This window comes from Orcinus orca, chromosome 8 (genome assembly GCF_937001465.1).
Source record: "Orcinus orca chromosome 8, mOrcOrc1.1, whole genome shotgun sequence".
In the NCBI taxonomy this organism is placed as follows: domain Eukaryota; kingdom Metazoa; phylum Chordata; class Mammalia; order Artiodactyla; family Delphinidae; genus Orcinus; species Orcinus orca.
In genome coordinates this window covers 31,229,980-31,249,809 of record NC_064566.1, presented here as the reverse complement: position 1 = coordinate 31,249,809, position 19,830 = coordinate 31,229,980, and the positions used below count along the sequence as shown (strand labels likewise).

General features: G+C 36.0%; 2 protein-coding genes across 7 annotated transcripts in view; one reads left to right on the top strand and one right to left on the bottom strand.

The window, feature by feature from the left end:
• MUC15 (mucin 15, cell surface associated) overlaps positions 1–14,536 on the bottom strand; it is a 114,477-nt gene extending 99,941 nt beyond the window's left edge. For 2 of the 6 annotated variants that reach the window (XM_033409594.2, XM_033409599.2), the window contains exons 1-3: positions 14,346–14,520; positions 7,535–8,253; positions 5,443–5,592 (exon numbers count right to left, since the gene is read on the bottom strand). In XM_033409594.2, coding sequence (XP_033265485.1) covers positions 5,443–5,592; positions 7,535–8,216 — 832 coding nt within the window. In that variant the 5' untranslated portion in view covers positions 8,217–8,253; positions 14,346–14,520. Of the gene's footprint in view, positions 1–1,166; positions 3,347–5,442; positions 5,593–7,534; positions 8,254–14,345 lie in introns of those variants that run through there. The other 4 variants (XM_033409584.2, XM_049713494.1, XM_033409603.2 and 1 more) reach the window with 4 other exon arrangements.
• ANO3 (anoctamin 3) overlaps positions 1–19,830 on the top strand; it is a 271,028-nt gene that overhangs the window by 198,164 nt on the left and 53,034 nt on the right. The window contains exon 14 of the mRNA XM_004263929.3: positions 1,826–1,886. Within this exon, the coding sequence (XP_004263977.2) occupies positions 1,826–1,886 (61 nt within the window). The remainder of the gene's footprint in view (positions 1–1,825; positions 1,887–19,830) is intronic.

Below are 19,830 nucleotides of genomic sequence, written 5' to 3'. Positions count from 1 at the left end.
GTGCTTTTCTTATCTCCACAGTCTCCCCTGTCATAATACACCCCACATGTAATAGTTTAGTGGGTAAAACAATGATTTTATACTTTTACACTCCTCCTCAGGGCAAGTTCTGAAGACTTCCCTAACTCCCATTCTAGCTTTATCTCCCACTACATGTATGTAATCTCACATTACATCAATATGGCATGTATACCTCACCGTGTCTCGTGGATGTGTTTCTGAAAAGCTGATATTTAAATTTACTTAGTTAAAAATGCCTGAAAGATTTGTAAACAAAACTAATAAGAAAAAAATGAAAAGCTTTTTTAAGGAAAATATTGCATGAACAATGACAAATTATGTCTGTGCAACACAATTGTTGTTAAGTATTGCTTTTTATGTGTCACTTCTAAAAACCTGGCTGTTTCTGGAGCAGAGGGAGCCATTATTTCTTGGTAACCTTTACGTCCTCATGTGTGAAGTCTCTGTTCTAACAGTCTTAAGAGGCTCTTTCCTGCCCTAGGCTTGTTCATAGAGGAAAGCAGACAGCTGTTCAGTTGCTTGGCAGCCGCAGGTATTTCTGTGGGATGCCTTTGGACGCAAAAAAGCTGGATTCCCCCTCTGGGTGGAATTTTATCAACTCTGTGAGAGAATTTCTTTGCGGTCCTTTTCTCTATTGTACATAGTATATACTGATGATTGGTGTGAAAACCAAGTCTTATAACATTTTTTAAAAGCCCAAGCCTTAACAGTCTTAGAAGTTTAGAAGCATCTAGCACCTATCCACCAACTTTCAAAAGCAGCACATCTTTTGTATAATAAAATTTTCAGTAATGCTACATAATAAGAAAATACATCCCACCTTTATCTGTTTTATATTATTTTACAGTGTGTTCCAGATGTTGCAATTAAAATACACATTCATGTTGTTTTAATGCACCCATTGAGCAGCCTCTAGACTGTAGACTGAGCAAAGAGGACACCATTCTAACTCCCACTTTCCTTAGAATAATGTTCTTTAGCCCCCAGTTGGCCTCTCACTCCTGTGAGGATAATGCCCCTATTTTCTCTTTAGTTTCTATGGTATTTAAATGACTGCCAAACATTGGCTTGGCTATATTGGTTTAACCTCCCTCACTAAATTATAAATATAGTTAGGGCATTACACGAATAAAAAGAGGCAAAGGTAAATTGAGTTTATACTTTATTAAAATCAAACGATTCTTACAACCCTGAAATGTATATTCAATAATGTTGTATAACTGTACATTGTTCTTTATAAAACTTCAGGTCATGTCTGATTAAAAAACACTTGGACTGTATCCTAAATGTCCAGTGATTTATGAAATTTCTTAATGACCCATGGCACATTCTGAAAGACATCAGAGAGTAGGGATAGCACTGAGATCCCTTTCCCTTGGAAGTGCTGGATCACTACTGGAATTCCGCATTTTGCAACTCTCCCAATCCTGGAAGTTTTGCTAACAGGAAGTGCAGCTAGGCATGCCTCAGCTAACTTCTTAAAGCTCTCTGTGTAGCTTCTACTTGTGGCCCACAAGTACTTCCTCAGGGTACGAGAACCACTTCTAAGCAGAAATGAAGGTAGAGTCAGAGGGAAAAAGAGAAGAGAAGGGGGGAAATGCTGACTCCCCACCTCTCCCCATGAGAAAATCACATGAAACAGTTGCAGGACCCATGAAAGGATTGCCTATCTTATATTTGAAAACTATAAAATAATGTGATTCCATTGGGGAAAAAAAAATCAATAGTACCTAAATGCAAACAGTAATCATTGGATTATTATAACCAAAAGTGTGACTAATACTTTTGTTTGTTTTCCACTAAGGTAACATATCTGTTTGATAATGGAGGGACAGTCTTCTTTGCTATTTTTATGGCAATATGGGGTAAGTATGTTCTTCCATTGCTTACTTCCTGGCCCTCGTTTTCTGAGGCTGTTGCTCTGTCTATTCATACCCACCATACATGCACACACGCAAACACACATACCATGTACCAATTCAACAGTAAAATCTCTTGTGTCATATGCCCTCTTCACACATTCACTGCTTCTTTGGGAATTTAACTGTTGATTTAATCTTCTAATCCCTAAAGCCTCAACCTTCCTATACTGTGGAGTATATTTTTCCTGCCCAAAACAGGCAGTAATTGAAAACAAACTGAAATATACTAGAATCCAAATTAAGTGTCTTGTATTTTCACTTGTGAAAGTGACACTCAGAAAATGTTTTGTTTGCTTAAGCCTTCCATTATATATTTTTTTAACCTTACATTTTATGCACTTAGAGATGCAGAATCTATTCCCTATATGATTGAGCAATAATGTCTAATACAAAATAAATCCTGTTCCTATCCAGCATCTTAAAACTGTAAAAGTTATGTATAGGTATATGCATTGGCTGACTTTTTTCACTAAGTTTCTCACTGAGTTTTTAAAGAACCCAATTAATTGTGGCCTAAATTAAACCACAGATTGGCATTCCCGATGCTTTGAAGAGAAGTGATCACTTTCCTGGTTAGGGTCAGCTTTCCTACCATAGTCTGTTGAATGCAAAGTCACTGTCAACTTGGCAACTCAAGGGGCTGACTATGTACCTGCTGATACAGAAAAGTAAAATGTACTAGAATTCAAGCCTCTCACTCCTGTTACTTTAATTTCCCAGGAACAGAATCTGTGCCATACTCTCTTTCTAGCTTTAAGTCAAAATTAAAAAAAAATAAAATCACCCTTCCAATTTTCCTTCAGGAAAATGCCAATCTTGATATGTGGTATTATGACTACACGGGGAGCAGTGAAGAGTCAATTCACCCCCCCAAAAAAAAGTAAAAATGTAATTTGGGGTCCCTATTTTCATTGAAGGATTTTTTAATTAAATTATCGGGCGGGGCAATCATGGTGAAATCTTTCAGTTTTACCTGATTCTGCAAACATTTCCTGCTAAGAAAAAAATAGACCAAAATATAAATTAAGGTTACTCAATAGATGATTCAGCACAGTGAGAAATGGAAGAAAGGAAACCTTTTGGATGATTTATCCTCTATGTTTCTGCTACTCGTCTCATGCTTTTACAGTTCTCTTTGGCACAGGCCACATGAGAGTGATCTTGCTTCAGCTTTTGGATGAAGGATTTGAAAGGCCAGGATGTAGTGAACATTTGCCATCTGAAGCCTTTTTCCCCTTAGTTTTATACTGAGGTACGAAGTGGAGGTATGTCATCCATAGGAATGCCATCCCGTGCATTTTCTCGGCCTGCTGGTGTAGATGAATCATTCGCAGTTGGGTTATAATAACTAGAATTTCCAAAACTCACATCGTAAGGTTCCGGTGCATTATCTAATCGCAGAACTAAAAAAGCAACAAAAAAATTGCTTTATAGTGACAGTCTGGAAGATGCATGCTCAGGCATCTGCTAGACTGTAGGAATTGTTCTGGATGAGTTAGTTACACGTTTTTATATGGGATTTTCAGAGATTAGTTTTGAATTTTAAGTAAGTACATATTTTGCAAGCCACATTTTTCTTCTAAAACTATGAACAGTTTAACTTCCAAAATTTCACTGCTGGTGGTCCAAAAATAAAGGAACTAAGGGAGAGATCACAACAGAAATATAGCAATACTTTATATAAAGAAGTATTGACATGTCTCATTGACTTTTTTTTTTGTTTTTTGTTTTTTTTTTTTGCGGTACGCGGGCCTCTCACTGTTGTGGCCTCTCCCATTGCGGAGCACAGGCTCCGGACGCGCAGGCTCAGTGGCCATGGCTCACGGGCCCAGCCGCTCCGCGGCATGTGGGACCTTCCCGGACCGGGGCACGAACCCGTGTCCCCTGCATCGGCAGGTGGACTCTCAACCACTACGCCACCAGCGAAGCCCTCTCATTGACTTTTGAATCTTGTGAATTCAGAGCCTTGTCAACATGTTCAGAATTTTTACTTCTGGTATAAAAATAATTTTTTAAAAGTGAAGAGCTTTAATTTTAAAATGTGTCATTATTTTACCAAGGGTCTTAATATCATTATGGGTGAGCCATTGAAGATGGAGATGAAAGAAAACAATTTGTAAAATCTTATGTTTCCTTCTGAGAGATCCAGGTTATTATCCTGATTAATAATATTGGAGATTGTTTTTATTTTCAACAAACAACTAACTATTATTTCTTTTATATTCTTGAATTTAAAGAAAACTTGGGGCACTAGGTATTTGAATACTAAAGCAGGGACTACTTACTAATTAGACTAGTAATCTAATTATTCAGCTAGGTATTCTCATATCCACCTATTCCTTAAGCCTTCTGTTTACAAATTGGACCCCCAGGAACCTTAGGAATTTGGGAAAGGTGTCTCAAAGCTGAAAGAGTCAAACAGGTGGTGTAATTGAATTATTCCATTATGCCTCGATCACAATATCTTAGATTATATCAAGTTGTTAGACTGAGCTTTTGCATGTGATAACATTTGAAGAAAATATTCTGAAGTTAAAAAGAAAAAGTTTGGAAAACCCTGTTGATTGAAATCCTATCCTTCAATTTTGAAAAGTGATAGTTTTTATTTTCTATGGATTGCTAGAAGTCCATAAACAGAATTCAGTTAACTTACAATTAATGGATTTGATTTTGAAAATTAACAATATATCAGTAATGTTCCAAACTTTTCAAAAATCAACAAGACTTTATCAGTGAGACCCAACAGGGGCATTTAACTATTTTTTATGGTGGCAAGAGTCCCTTGTGTAAACCAGAAAACAGATTTTTTTTTGTCCTGAAATATTAAAGAAAAAAAGGGTTGAATCGAGCATTTGATTTTATTTCTGTCCTAATTACTACTGCATTATTAAGATCAAACACAGTGCTTTATTCTTAGCAGACACATTTCTCATCCATAGATGTGGTGGTTTTTTTGCATCACATGATTGGGAAATTTCTGAATTAAGGTTTATCTGACTTTATGTACCCAAATATGCAACCCTTTAGCAATTCTGTTTTAGAGACTCATTAAGATAATTAATAGAGGGCTATTGTATACGTGCAAACTTTGCAAGAGCTCCAGATTAGAATAAATCGTTGTTCAAATTACTGCTACTAAGAGATCCAACAATGGTGAATAATGGCTCCCCAGTTACTTGCTAACAAAACTGGCTATTTTGTTCTTAATATCATGCCATTATCTTTCAATTATAATGATATGTTTTAGGTTCTGGGATTATTACTTAAAACCAATTGTGATGCGATGAGCAACAGTTCCAAATGGTTTTAAAATTTCACACACAGTTCCATAGTTATTTTGGTTATGTTCTTTGAGAAAGAGAGAATAGATCAGAATAAATCTTTAGTTCGTTTCTGTCATATGAATCTCTAAATGCCTTCTAGATAATGCAGTGAACGTTAGCAACTTCACTTAGTTAAAAGCACTGTGTACAGGTGAAGTTTTGAAAGTTGTTTTTACCTGGTTCATTTCTGTCGTCATAAAGTCGCCGATGGGAAAATGAGTCTGTTTTCCTTTTTCCACACAGCAAGTAGCCAACAAGACTAAGCAGTGAAGCTCCCAGAATAGCACCTAAAATGGCCCCAAATACCACTCCTGTATTTCTGTTCTCTAGAGGACAAAGAAAAAATAATTTACAGATAAGAAATAGAAAACAGTTATTCAAAGAACAGAAATATATACATGCGGACTTTGTGTAAGCAAAGAATGTTTAACACATTTTTTAAAATTAGATAATGGATATGTATATACAGAGGAATATATATACATTGTGTGTGTGTGTTTTATAAAGTACTGAGTTTGGGGGATATATTGGAAAATATGCTTCCTGATAAAACTGTACTTCAAAATTTGAATTATGTTGAAATACTTCTAAGCTTTAGTTTTATAACTATCTCATTACATATTAACACTAATAGTACTGAAATGCCATGTGTTTTCTCTATTAAGATCTAATTTCTATGTTGAATTCTGTATTATGTTTTTAATCAACTCAATCTCCGATGAACTTTAATGAGATAAGCTTTGAGTTTGTTTCTATAATAATTGAAAAGTAAAAAGCTAATGGGAGTAAGTAGGTAATAGGAATTGAATCCACGAACCCCAAGTGAAAAGGCATTATGAAGAAAAAGAAATATATCCTGATAGAGGGTATTTCCAAATACAACAAATAGACCAAACAAAGCAGGATGTTTGCAGTGCCTTGCACATTGCGAACAGATGTGTAGGTCTGAGTTAAAGGAGTCCAAAATTTCATTCTATCATCCCCTTTATCAAGCACATTATTTGAAGACTAAATCATCAATAAATCACTGAATGCTTCCTGGATTTATACTTAGTGCATTTTATTTTCAAGTTTAAAAAAAATTTGTTGGGAAGCTTATTAATTAGGTAGGCAAGAGGTCTTATAGGGTCTCTAATTCTATATCAGATTCCATTTATACACAAAAAACATGTTGGAAGGTCAACAGCAGCACATTTTTTACCAAGATAAAAGTGAAGCAAAGTTAACTAAGTGTTTTTTGATTAATGAGCAATGGTAGGATTAAGTACTCAGTATTCTCAATATGTATATTAAGTTTAGAAAGACAAAACAGAATAGTTTAAAAAAAATCTTTCTGATGGAATATCAGAGTATGTATGAATGGAAAGATGTCTTAAAATTATGAAAATATATGTACATACAATATACTGGTTGCAGTACTATAATAATCCTAGATTTCAGAATTTAAAACTTTTCCTGTACACTAACAACAACTCTCAAATAGGAATTTGTTTATATGATTTGGTGTTTATATCACTAATATAATCTGTAGATAAGTTGTATTGGAAATCAGTGAGTTCATGGGGGGAAAAGAGGAGTTATTTTTTTTTTAATTCAGAAAACAAAAACATGGTTAGACCTGAGAAAATAAAATAGAATGAATTTTCATTAAACATTAGAGATCTTTTCCACTTTATGTTTTAAAGCTTGACTAATCTCTAAATGAAACAGAAATGTCCCCATAACACAATTTTCTTGTGCTACTCAAAGCTGAATTCCATTTTTATGGTGTTCAGTAGGTACTGGACTAAAAATTGAGGGTATTCTTCTGTTGAGTTTAAATTTTTTAAGTACATATATTTTTAATATATTTTTAAAATATATATATTTAAAAATACATATATTTTTAAACTTCAGTTGTATTATATTCCTAAAAGCCTGTGAAATTTCAGGTAGTCTTTCTGAAATGCAGTAAAAATTGTTACCCAGTATCTCAAAACTGTACCACTACCTCAGTTTCTGTTTCTTTTCAATCTAACCTACTTCTCATTTTGTCCCAGTCTCATCACATTCTCACATTCCCATACAGTAATGACTAGTATTTGCTGACTTAAGCCCTAAAATCCCTTCACTATTCACTATGAATATCATGGTTTCTCCCCCCAAAATAAGAACCACCTGTGCTATTGCAGTGTCCTTTTTTTCTAGTGTGGTGCATTTCTTAGGTGTAATGACTTATTTGGAGATTCAGTTTCACACAAAAGGAAAATTAAATCCATTTATATTTACCTTCTTGGGGGTCTGATGTATCTGGAAAGATTTTTGAATTATTGGTGAATTTCAAGGTGGGATATAAAGTTGTTTCTTGATAGGCAGTAAACCCCGCCAAGCTATCTCCTGTCATGGTAGGCCATCCATCTGTTTCCTTTATCATGGGGGTCACAGATATGGTGTTTGATCCTGAAGGGAGGTTGCTAACTGTAATGGAACTGTTGTCAGGAGCTTTCATGGTATCATTGATCGAAGACCGAGTGAAGTTTTCAGGAGATACAATAGCTGTAGTATTGGGAGGTGCTGAGACTGGCAGAGGATTTTCATCTGCTACGGATGAGTTCCAAGGCAATTTAGAAACAAAGCTGTGGCTCAAAGGAGGACTTGGGGAAAGTGTGGGCATGAGTTTGAGACTGGAAGAGTTGTCTGTTGACAAATTATGGTAGAAATCTGTTCCATGGGTTTTATTTGATGGATCCCCAAAAGAGAAATTAGTTGCCTTGGGATGGGAGGTTTCTCTATTTTCTTTATCTGAGGTTGAATTTGCTTCACTTTCCAAAGGAATAGATTGATTTTCCCTTGTTTTTAAGTCTGCAATGTTTTGTGTTGTGTTTATTTCTCGACCTTCTTCTCCATGACTTCCAAATAGTAGTAAACTAAACAAAATTGAAACCGACAGAATTTTGACTGAAGTCAACATTGTAATCTTCTTTGGTATTGGTGTTAATAATGAGAATCTGAAAGAAAATAATGACCATTTGAATTATTAAATGAAGTATTGAGGTTTTTTTAAATGGATCTACATTTTTAAAGTGATAAAAAAAATCCAGAGACATAATGCTGACATGATAGTACCATACTCTATTCCAAAAGTTTGTTTCCTTTGGATTTTATTAAAACTAGAGTTACTGAGTTCTATTTTCTATATAGTATTTCTTTCTTTCTTCCTCTAGGGAATGCCATGCAAAATCTTTGTCAAGCCAGACACTACTATTTCATTATTTCAAAGACCATTTAGCTTGGCACAAGTTGAAATACACACACACACACACACACACACACACACACGTATTGTACAATATATGGACTACTAAGTAATTTTTTAAAAATAATGTAATATAGGGCTGCTTTCTTCAACCTATTTAAGAAAACATATTCTTTATAAAGATGTAATTTGGAGTATTTATTATGAAAATGATGTTATTGATTATACAGTAAACATACCACTTTAAAGTGAGTCAGTCAGGAACTTCACTTGAAAACATTTTATTAGTTCCTAATTTGAGTTACTTGAATTTGAGGTTAACATCCCTTTTTTCACAGCATGTTTACTTCATGTTACCCTTTTTCCTATTAATCCCAAATAACAGAAAGTCAGAAATACTTTTAGAATTGGGGATTTTTTCATTGCATTCCCTTGTATAAATGAAGAAACTGGTTGTGAGTGTGTGTGGAAAAAAAGTACCTAACTAGATTGTGGCAGAGTTGAAGTTTGAAACCATGGTTCTGACCTCCAATCTGGGCACATCATTCTGCCTCTTAAGTGTGGAAGCACCACAATTCATAGATAGGAGGATATGGGGGAAAGGTTTTGAAATTATATTTATATTGTAATTCTGGTTTCTATCATGAAAAACATGTGAAAAATAATCATCACATTAAGCAGTTGCTTTATCAATATCATAATCATACTGACTTCACAGTGTTCTGCAGACTAAATGAAATGATTTATGTAGAAGTACTCTCAACAATATCTGGCCTAAAGTAAGCAGTTAGTGAATGTTAACTTCCATTTCTTCTTATTAAAATATAATAATATTTCTAAAAATGTCTTACAGTTTATAATATCATCTCATTTGAGCCTCACAACGATCCATTGAGACAAAAAGAGTAGCTCACGTTATCCCCATTTTGCAGATGAAGAAACCAAGGTTCAGAGTGACCAGTAATGGAAGCTAAAAGAAGCAGCACTGAAAGCCAAGTCTACTGACTCCAGCCTAATTAGGTGCTAAAATTTAAATTGTTTTTAATTGAAAAAGGTAAAAAAAAAAAGTTAGACTATTCCTCTTCAAACAATAAAGTCTGAGAACTGATTTTATGTTCTTTGAATTGGACCTTAGAGCTTATTTTTCACTAAAAGCCTCCAGGATGACTGAGATAAGAAAAGGAAGGAGGTGCAACTGCTATTATTTATGTCTAACATTAATTGCCATTTCTTAAAAGCTCCTCCAGAAATTTTTACAAATATTTTCAACCTTGATGATTTTTCACTAGTGTCTGAGGAGCCTCTAAATTACTCCCTCTGATTATGGTGTGGTTTTAAGTACCCCTCTCCTTGCTTAATGATTACTTACACAGTGGTACAACTTAGACTTATCTATAATACATCCTGATATAATATTTTTTCTCCAAAGACTTTTAGCAAGCAGTCTATACCTGTGGATTTCTAAGGTTTAAAAGATACAGTCATTTTCCATGCCCTGTGCTTATCACTTAAGAAAGTTCTACTTAAAAAGCAAGCAGGCAGACATACAAGAACATTCATAAGGGCATTATTTATGTGTCTCCAACCTAAACATCCACCAGTAACAGGTTGGATAATAAACTGTTTAATATTTGCACATGAAAAATAAACGAGATTCACAGATGAGTTACATACAGTAACATGAGTGATTATCACAAATATCATGCAGAGCTTAAAATGCCCGTTGTACTCTATGATTGCATGTTTATAAAGTTCAAAAACTAGAATGTTAAAAGTCAGGAAAGTGGTTACTTGTGGGAAGGAAGGAGACAGTATTGATTGGGTGGGCATGAAAGGGACTTCTGTGTGCTCCTAATAATCTGTTTCTTCACTTGGTAGGGATTATATAGGTATTTGTATTTGTGACAATTCTGTTTATTTATATTTCATTCACTTTTCTGTGATAATCAAGAAAATTCATTTAGATCCTAAAAATTGTTAACATAATTGGAAAACATATTACTAGTATGCATCTATTACATCAGATGCTTTGCATGTTTTCTCATTTAATTCTTAACAAAAACAATCAAACAATAAGGAAGGGATTATTAATCCTATTTTACAGATAATTAAATGGGACATAAAAATGTAAATAATGTATTCAAGGACACATAGCTAGTGGCTGAAAGATAGGGTTAGGATTCAGACCTTGGCATTGAAAACTAGTAATCACTCATCTATGTAACAAAAGTTACAAAGGAATATAGAATTTGGTAATCAGCTGGTTTTTAGAACTCTTCCCACAAATGTTTTCTTAGCACAGAATAATAAAGAATAATGAAATCCTCCAAATTTTATTTTAACCAGAGCAGGTGATAATCCCACATTTTTAAACACTAGAAAAATAGTGACTTCTCCCTTAAGTGCCTCTTAAACATACTAAGTACACTTTTATCCTAATTTAAGAAAATCCCAACAATTGTCTCCATGGTTTCTAGATAAACACTTTTACCATGTAATTTACAGATTAACATTAACAACACAGGAATGATTATCCCCAGGACCTGAAGTTCACCAATATTTCACTAAACTGTTGCTTCACCTAGCACATTTAAAATACAATTCAATTTAGTTTAAAAATTCGTACATGGACCTTTTCAGAAACAGCTCTTTCCTGTGAACTCTGTCAGTTTCATAGCAAACGTTATAACCTTTTTCATTGTCTACTGCCAGTGATCTGATTTGTTTATGCATTGCACTTGGCCACCTGTCTTATTGTTAGGCAGTTTGATTGCTTTCCCTAAACCTAGGCTTTCTGGTTATTTTCTCTTCCTAAAGAAGTGGTTACCAGAGGGGAGCAAAAAACAACCCTTAGCTTTTCATCTAATTTTCTCATAATGTCACATGAGGAACGTGGCATAGAGCTTTTGGTCCTTTCCAGTAATGAGAATCCACATACCAAGAGTCAACAAAGTGAGTTTTGTTGTTCCTGTTTCACTTTGCTTGTAACATGGAACCACCAAGGGGATCTTGCTACCCTTTACCCAGCTTTTGATTGTAACTTGAAAACCTAAGGTTTCAACACCCGCAATGAGCCAAGCATTCTGTTACTGCCTGTAATTCATGTCCAGGGAAAAGAGAGAAAGGGAAGAGTGGGATAAGACAGTATGTTGTGAAGGCTCTTTGACATTTATTCCAAAATTAATACAGTTGTGGGAAAGGCTTTTGTGAATATTGATTCGTTCCTGCTGTCCTAGCTTGGCAGCTGGGGACAACTTTGCTTCTGCTCTCTGGCTTCTAAGAGAGCCAGGTTACACCTCTTACTCAGGTCCATTCATCTTAAAGGGACAGAAGCAGCCAGGAATTGAAGCCATCAGCTATTCAGAACCCCAGCCCTGGATTTTTGCTGGGGCAAGAACTAGGCAATTTTGGTTAAGTTGGACCCCATTCTGAATTGAACCAAGCACATTATAAGCAGGGAAGGTTAATGGAAGTGGTACAGAAGCTCCAGAGGACAATAAAAGTACTCTGTATTCTTTACCTTTACCCTTTTCTTGCAGCCTCTTTCCATCTCTAGAGTTGAGATATGTAAACTGTGTGGTATATTTGTGTGTAAAGCTATGCTGGATGATGGATGGCATGCTTCTGTGTTCCCAAGATTCATCAGTCAACCAGGTGCACAGTAGAGACAGAGAGAATGTGGGGATGAAAGAAAGTGAAATTAGAGAGAGAGAGAAAACCAGGAGGACCAGGCAGCATCATTTCTTCTGTTCTTTGCCCCTAGGTGGAAATTCCTAAGAGGACTTTTCAGGATGTAACCTAGGAACAGAGATAAACTCATTACAAACTTGAAAAACTTCTAAGATGAGAATTATTATAAAGGGAACAGAAAGAGAGAGGAGGATTTCCATCCAATTTGTGATACCTGAAACAAAGATTCTAAATCTTTCTGTATATATTGAAATGTTTTTATTGTTTCTAATGTTCAGAAACTTTAAAAATATACTTTCAGAGAGTGTGAGTTTCACTGGTTTTTTTAAAAAAATAATTCGTCTATACAAAGAAAATGAAAACTATTTTCTCCCCTGTCTTTGGTGTTGGCACTAAAAAGTGGTTTCACATTACTACTTTTGTATAGAGGGCTTCAGGAGGTGGTGAGAGGGGGAAAAAAAACAAAAAAACCCCAGAAACCTGTGGCAATTAAGGAAAGAAAATCCACACTTACTGTGCATAAAATTGTTCCTCCTTAAGTTCGTAAAGTTATTATTCTGCCCAGCCCTCCTGTTGTAACCGAGTCATACCCATTTTATACCAAGCTTTAAAAATATGGAGGTGCCCTGGTTTCTATGAGGTAATCAACCCATGCAAGGGAAGAGAAATGCTAGTCATTCTAAACTAAATCAAAATCAGAAATTTTAAATAAAAACATTACTTTAGCTGCACTGAGGGGATAATATAAAAACATGTTTCTGTAGTGAAATAACTAAAGAGTATATTCTGTACTACTTCTCTCTCAGTTGCCTGTGATCATTCTTCTTATAGGTTTCTGGCTAAAAATTAAGATAGATGAGTTTTGTTTGTCTTTGTCATAGGAAACTCAGTCTGACGTGTAGCCAATATCCCAGGTAGAACTTGAGTGTTACACTGAGTGGACTTTCCAATCTTGGACAGTATTTTGCTGTCCCCAGATGAAAGAACCACAGTAAATGAAGACATAAGGAATCATGCTTCTCAAAATGCCTCTTTTATAGAGGGTTTTGAAAGGGTGTGAAGATTTAACTAGTCAGAAGGTAGGATTATACCTGAGGACCCACATCATTTCACTTTGAGTTTAAAAGAAAGAAACAAATAAAAGGAAAAACGTGACTTTCTTTCAGGAAATAATAAATTTCAAAAGTTTGTGATCATTTTAATTAAAAGACTGAGGAATGCATAAGCCCAGGAAAATAGAATGTCATAGTCCCTGCTAACTTGGGCATTCTCAGTCATAAACTTCAATACTGAAATAATTAGGTGGAAGAGTGTTAAGCTTAGACAGATTGTGTCTCCAAAAGAAATATTCTGGACCCAAATTTCCAAACATGGGGTTTCCAGCCTTCTCTCGTGTTTCACTATCTGTAGAAGCAGCCTCTATGGATTGATTAGAAAGTGTTAAACAGTAAATCAGCATCCCTTTAATAAGAGAAGCCTTACACAGAACAAACAAAATAAATTTAAGAAACTTAATCCACATCTTTGATCCATGGGATGTCTTTTGCAGCCACTGGCTTAGCCTTTTAGATTTCCGTTGAGAGCTATACATGTACACATACCATGCTAAGTAAAATAATACATAGACATCACTTTGCCAATTTTTAATTAAGAAAATCTTTGGGAAAGATATATAGAAGGTTAATAATTCATTGCATTAGCAGATTGTTTTTCAAAAGCTACCGTATTCTAATACTTTAGCAAGAACCTTTGAACCAAATGCATACTTTAAATCTAAATATTCATTTATATTCACGTAGCCACTTCCACTTTAAACATTTTGAAACTTACTAAGATCTGACTTAAGAAAACAGTCTCTTGTAGTCACTTACGTTTTAAGCAAGGTTTTTATTTAACTCTTCAGCTGGTTTCATCATCTAGCAAATTTGGCAATAATTCTTAAAGTTAACTCACTTAGCACAAATGCTCATTTGGAAGGTAATTACTTAATGAAACAACTACCTGTCTTTACAATGGTCTCTGTAGGTACTTGCCAGGCTGTTCTGCCAAAAGTTCAACTTGCTTTGATTCTATTTGGTAAATAAGTAAGAGAGAGAGCGAGAGAGAGCGAGGGACGAGGGACTAGGGATCCTATGTAATCCAGCACACACTTACCTTCAGGTCTAGGAGGTGTTTACAGACAAGAACTGGAGTATCACAGCTGTTCTGGTTGGAATGAGTCTGTCTTGCATTAGAGAAAGCAGATGGGTTAGGTGTACTGATGTCCCACTGAGCAGGAGGGTGCCAGAGAAACAAAATTAGGTGGGGCTGGTCGTATCTTGCTTGTGTAATAGAGCACCCAAGAACCTGACTGACCTGCTTCTCAGCTGTCAGCATGAAGCTATCACCTCATTCAGGCCTTTAAAAAAAAAAAGAAAAAAAAAAGCCCAACCCTCCAGCTTTCATAGGTTGGGTGCTTTGACTTTCGGGACAGGCTAGTTCTCTTAAGTGTTGGCAAACAAAGGACATACATTTCTTGCCTTAAATGAAAAAAAGAAAAAAAAGAAGGGCAAAGACTTTGGTAATGGTCCTTACTCTATCAGGAATTTCTGACACATGCTGGGTTCCCCCTTCGCAGGTGAGGAAACCAAAATGAGTCAGCCCTGCACCTGTTGCTCATGTGCCAGCCACATACTGTCCACCTAACACATAAACAAATCTTTCTTTCCCGTGGTGGGGATGCCCTATTTGTGTACTTAATACCTGAATGGAGAAAGTGGTGTCTGCAGTGCACTGAAACTGGATTTATAGAAAGTCACACTGAACACCAAGTGGATTAATGTGCATCGGATCCTTGAGAAAGCTGTGAAATATTAAGTTAGAAATCATCACCAGGACTTTCGGAAGTTTGGGGAGTAACTGGAGTCTGGCTGAGAATGGCCACGTGATCCTGAGTAATCCTGGGAGCCTGCTCGATTAAGTAGTTTCCATCCTGTGTTCTCTTTGCTTTTCCTCTCAATTTAGAAGCCGGAGAGTTTCAGAAGAGCCTGAGTAATGCTTGATTAAATACTAGAGTTGAATAACAACCTGGCATACTTCCTTCACTTCCTTTCACCACTTATGAAAGGGAGAAGAGTGAAACTGCACTTTCTGGGAGATTCTGCACATCAATATTTGGGGACTGGCGCCAAGGTCTGTTCAGCTCAGTACGCCTGAGGTTCATGCTTAGTTTCTGTTGTGCAAGGAGATAGGTTTCCAACTGCTGAGAGAGAAAATGAAACTTTAGCTAAGGTTCAGCAGCCTCAAATTGAATGCAAAGAATCTGCCCAGTTAATTGGCCCCAAGAAAGAACAAGGTAATTCTATAGTTTCAAACTTTCTGAAGCCCAAAGGCCCTTCAGAGTTTGATTAGAAATTAAGCCAAACCCTAGCAAATATTCACTCAAAAGATATTTAAGCTGTATCTGCACTAGTATGAAGAAAAGCAAGTTCAGTCTAATCAAATAACTGTTTACTGAACAATGGCTTAATAAAAATCAATTGGTTATTTTCAGATTAGCTAGTTACTAGGAAAAAATCCAACTGAATAAATATTTTATGTCTGTGCTTAGAGAAATGAACATGACTTAGCAGGATTGGGTGTGCCATACCCTGAGGGATTTTCCTAGATATGCGTGTGAATATCATTACCACTTTCTACTTAAGCATAGTAATTATGGCCTATACCAGGCAAGGAAGTTACAAAGCACTTTTGCTACAACTCTGCTTTCACTGCCACAAGAGTCAACGTTCATCTCCAGTGACCCTCTTTTCTGAAGACCCTAGGTGTGGCCTCAGAATCCTTTTCATTACTGCCCTCCTGACAGCCTTAACCAATTGATTAGAGCTGACCCTAGAGATACACCTTATTTACCTTTCCTGTCATGAGCACATCTGGAAGTAAAGTTATAAAATGCAAACTATGCATAAATTTAATGCCTCACTTATTACTTAGCTCACTTAGTTGTCATCAGACACCTTTATGGAAGCACCTGAGTTGGAGTTAAAAAGTAATTTCTTGCCAAACAAACAAGTCTTGCCGAGATACATTTCCAGGTATATACCATGATACCATGTTCTGGGTAAGACCAATCCCATTTTGGACCTTGTTTCTCCAGAGGAACTCAACAATAACTGATCACCTGACAACTTCATCAGCCGAGCCAGCTGAGATGACACATTATGCAATGGTTACATAATTTTTGTTGTACTTACCTTCTATGGAGGCTTTCATCTGGAACTCTCCAATTGCTTTACACCCATTAATTAAACCTCACAATACATAGTGGAAGAAGAACTACTGCCTCTTTGCCTGAAATGGTGGAACCGCTCACCAGTGGAGTTTCCAGAACATGAAGTCACATTATTGTCTCTGATGGATCTGAAAACAGAACCAGAATGTAGCTTGGCACCATGCCTCAGAGAAAACTGAAATATTGGTCTGGATCCAAAATGGTATATTATTTTACAAATCCTATAACACCATTTTGGATCCAGAACAATGTTGCGGTTTTACCTGAGGCATGGTCCCAAGCTACATTCCGGTTTTGTTTTCAGATCCATCAGTGACAATAATGTGATTTCATTAACCGAAGCCTCAAAGAGCTAGAGAGTTGAGGGTATATGCAAGTAAGTCAGTATAGTGATTGATCAATAGGATAAATAGAGAAGAAAGTGAGGGCACAAGGGTAGGAAAGGACAGTGAAAATGTGCTGAAGAGAATGGATTGAAAATCTGGTCAAAAGTTAATGGATTGAAAACATCTGGGCCAAGGGATTACTGGAATTGGAGTTTATAGGGAGTGAGCTACAAGAATGGAGGTGATAATTGGAGATTATGGAGGGTTTGGAGTCATTGATCAAAATCATGCCGTGGGAGGACCAGGCATAAGGTAGAGTAGGAGAAAACAGCTCTGAAGATAAACATCAAAGAACTGAGAAGCCTAGATACTAGAAATATTATCTCTGTATGTTGTAATTTCAAAAGTTTATTTTGGGAGTCATGTTGATAAGAGTTACCCTTAGCCAAGAGTTGAAAAACCTTTAGAGAATTTGAGGAAGTGTTCCAAAGGAGTGGTAAATGACTTCCACAAAGAAAGACAGTAGGAAGTACGGATTGATAATATGAGACTCAAATCTGTGACTCTTTAGGAAGGGAGAGAAAAAGCCATGAAGCAGCAATGAAGACAAGAAATTTACTACCTCATCTTCGACACAAATAGCCATCACCTGAGATTGCCACATAGAAAGTGAGGTTTCAGGAGTGTCCCAGATTTCAGTTAAGCAAGGAGGTGAGGGAACATTAAAGCCTTTGCTATTAATGACTTTGAATAAGAGGGCCTAGTTGAAAGCATCTCAAATAGTTGGGAAGGAGTGGGAGAGGATCACAAAGACAACTTCCATTTCCCTAGAACTAGAGGATTAAAATCTGAGTAAAGAATGATCTGGAAATTCTGGTCTTCTTGAAGTAACTGATATGTACACAGTTAAGGGGCAGAATGAGTTAGTCCTGAGGGACCCACTTGTGAGTGATGACAGAGGGAAAGGTGTGTGTGTAGGATATGGGGATGGGGGCATCTTGCCAAGATGGAGAGTTCTGGGCTCCCTCTAGACTCCTGCTGATAGACGAGTTCGGAAGGAAAGCCTCTTATTGCTGGCACCTAAAACAATTTTCCAACCCTGCAGTAGCTGACTGCTGGGAAATGATATTGCTCTCTTTAACAAGTACATGATATTCCATTGTGTGGAAGTACCACACAACTGATTCATTCCTGCATGATGGAGTATTCTGTTATACAAGTTTGCATCTTTTAGAACCCTGGTTTCATTACAGAGTCTAACCTCATTAGATGGCTATTGCCCAGTTTATCAACTATGTAATCTATTTTGATATGAACTTAATCAAATGAAGTTACAACTATGCTTAAATATAATAAAATGGCAAAACTAGAAGATTGATAATATTATAACTTATTTTGCCACCTTTAGGAAAAGATCCAAGTGATTTATTAACCCTTTCTAAAAAAAAAAATCAAGGTGGGTAATTAGATAATCTTGTTATTTCTAATTTTTTTTTTCTGGTTTGAAAAGTTAGAATAACTAAGTAATAACTTTGTAGCAACAGAGTTTATTTGCTGAGTGCTCTCAGCACTGAGCCATGACTTGGAGAGGGTCAGAGTGAGGAGAGAAGGAGATGCCTAGGCTAGGTCTGTACACTCTGAAGAAGAATCTAGATTGATTCCTTGGCTCAAAAGCAGGGACAGAAGAAAAATCAAACGCATTCATGACCTGAAGGGGATTTTGGCATCAAGTTCATGGGCAGAAAATAACAATAAGTGGTTTTCTCATCCATTTAGAGGACTATAAACAACATAAACATTTTGTAGAGGACAATGAAAACACATTAAGTTTAACTAAGCTGACAGTTCTAGAAGCTCTTAGCTACAGAAAAGAGAAGACATTTTTGTGTTTTATCAGGAGAGAATCCTTATTTGATTTTTAATGGCATTTGCAATCAAAACATTTATTGTAGGGCTTCCCTGGTGGCGCAGTGGTTGAGAGTCCGCCTGCCGATGCAGGGGACACGGGTTCGTGCCCCGGTCCGGGAAGATCCCACATGCCGCGGAGCGGCTGGGCCCGTGAGCCATGGCCGCTGAGCCTGCGTGTCCGGAGCCTGTGCTCCGCAATGGGAGAGGCCGCAACAGTGAGAGGCCCGCGTACCGCAAAAAAAAAAAAAACATTTATTGTAATCTACATTAAAATTCCAATATCCTTCTTTTACAGAAAAAGACTTTCAAGGAGTATGAATGCATTTTATACAAGGTTGAAGAACTTTTTAACGATTGGCTGATCAAAAGGGGTGAAATACCTTTTCCGTAATACATTTTTAATTGATGTAGTATTAAAGTATAAAAATCACGTGGCCAAGCATTTTTTCTTTTCTTTATAAACAATATAATCATATTAACTTAAGAAAGTTAGTTTTTATCATTGCTCAATAACAATTAAGTTCAAACATTGAAAAAGAGAATCCTTATCAAAAAACACCTACGGTTGTTGTAAATCCCCTCTTTGAATGAATACTTTAAAGTTTAAACCAGTACAGTATAATCATTTCTTGCACATGGAGCTGTTGTGAGGATTTTATGAGTAAATATGTAAAAAACATTTAGTAGGATGTCTGGCACATATGTGTCTGATGCATGATAGCTATTCATTGGAAGGAAATACACAATTTTGGAATCTCTCTTTAAGAAAAGGATACAAAATTATGAATATAAAAAGAGATACGAAAGTAAATGGAACAATCAAAATTTTACAAACTTTAGAAAGCTTAAAATACTACATGAAATAAAAATCCAGAAAAATAACAGTATTTTAATAACTAGATGCCTGACACATCTCTGTAGTGCTTTTTGTCTTACATTTTTATCGGTATTTTTTATTATCTCTGCATATGATGTTTAAAAAAATATTTCATAGAAAGAATAGAGAACTAATTCAGTCTTTCCTCTTCCTCTAGCACAGTTAATTGAATTTTTTTTTATTATTGGCAGTTTTGAATCTTACTTCTGCTTCATAATTTATCTTACTTCTGCTTCATAATTTATTATTGATAAAGCC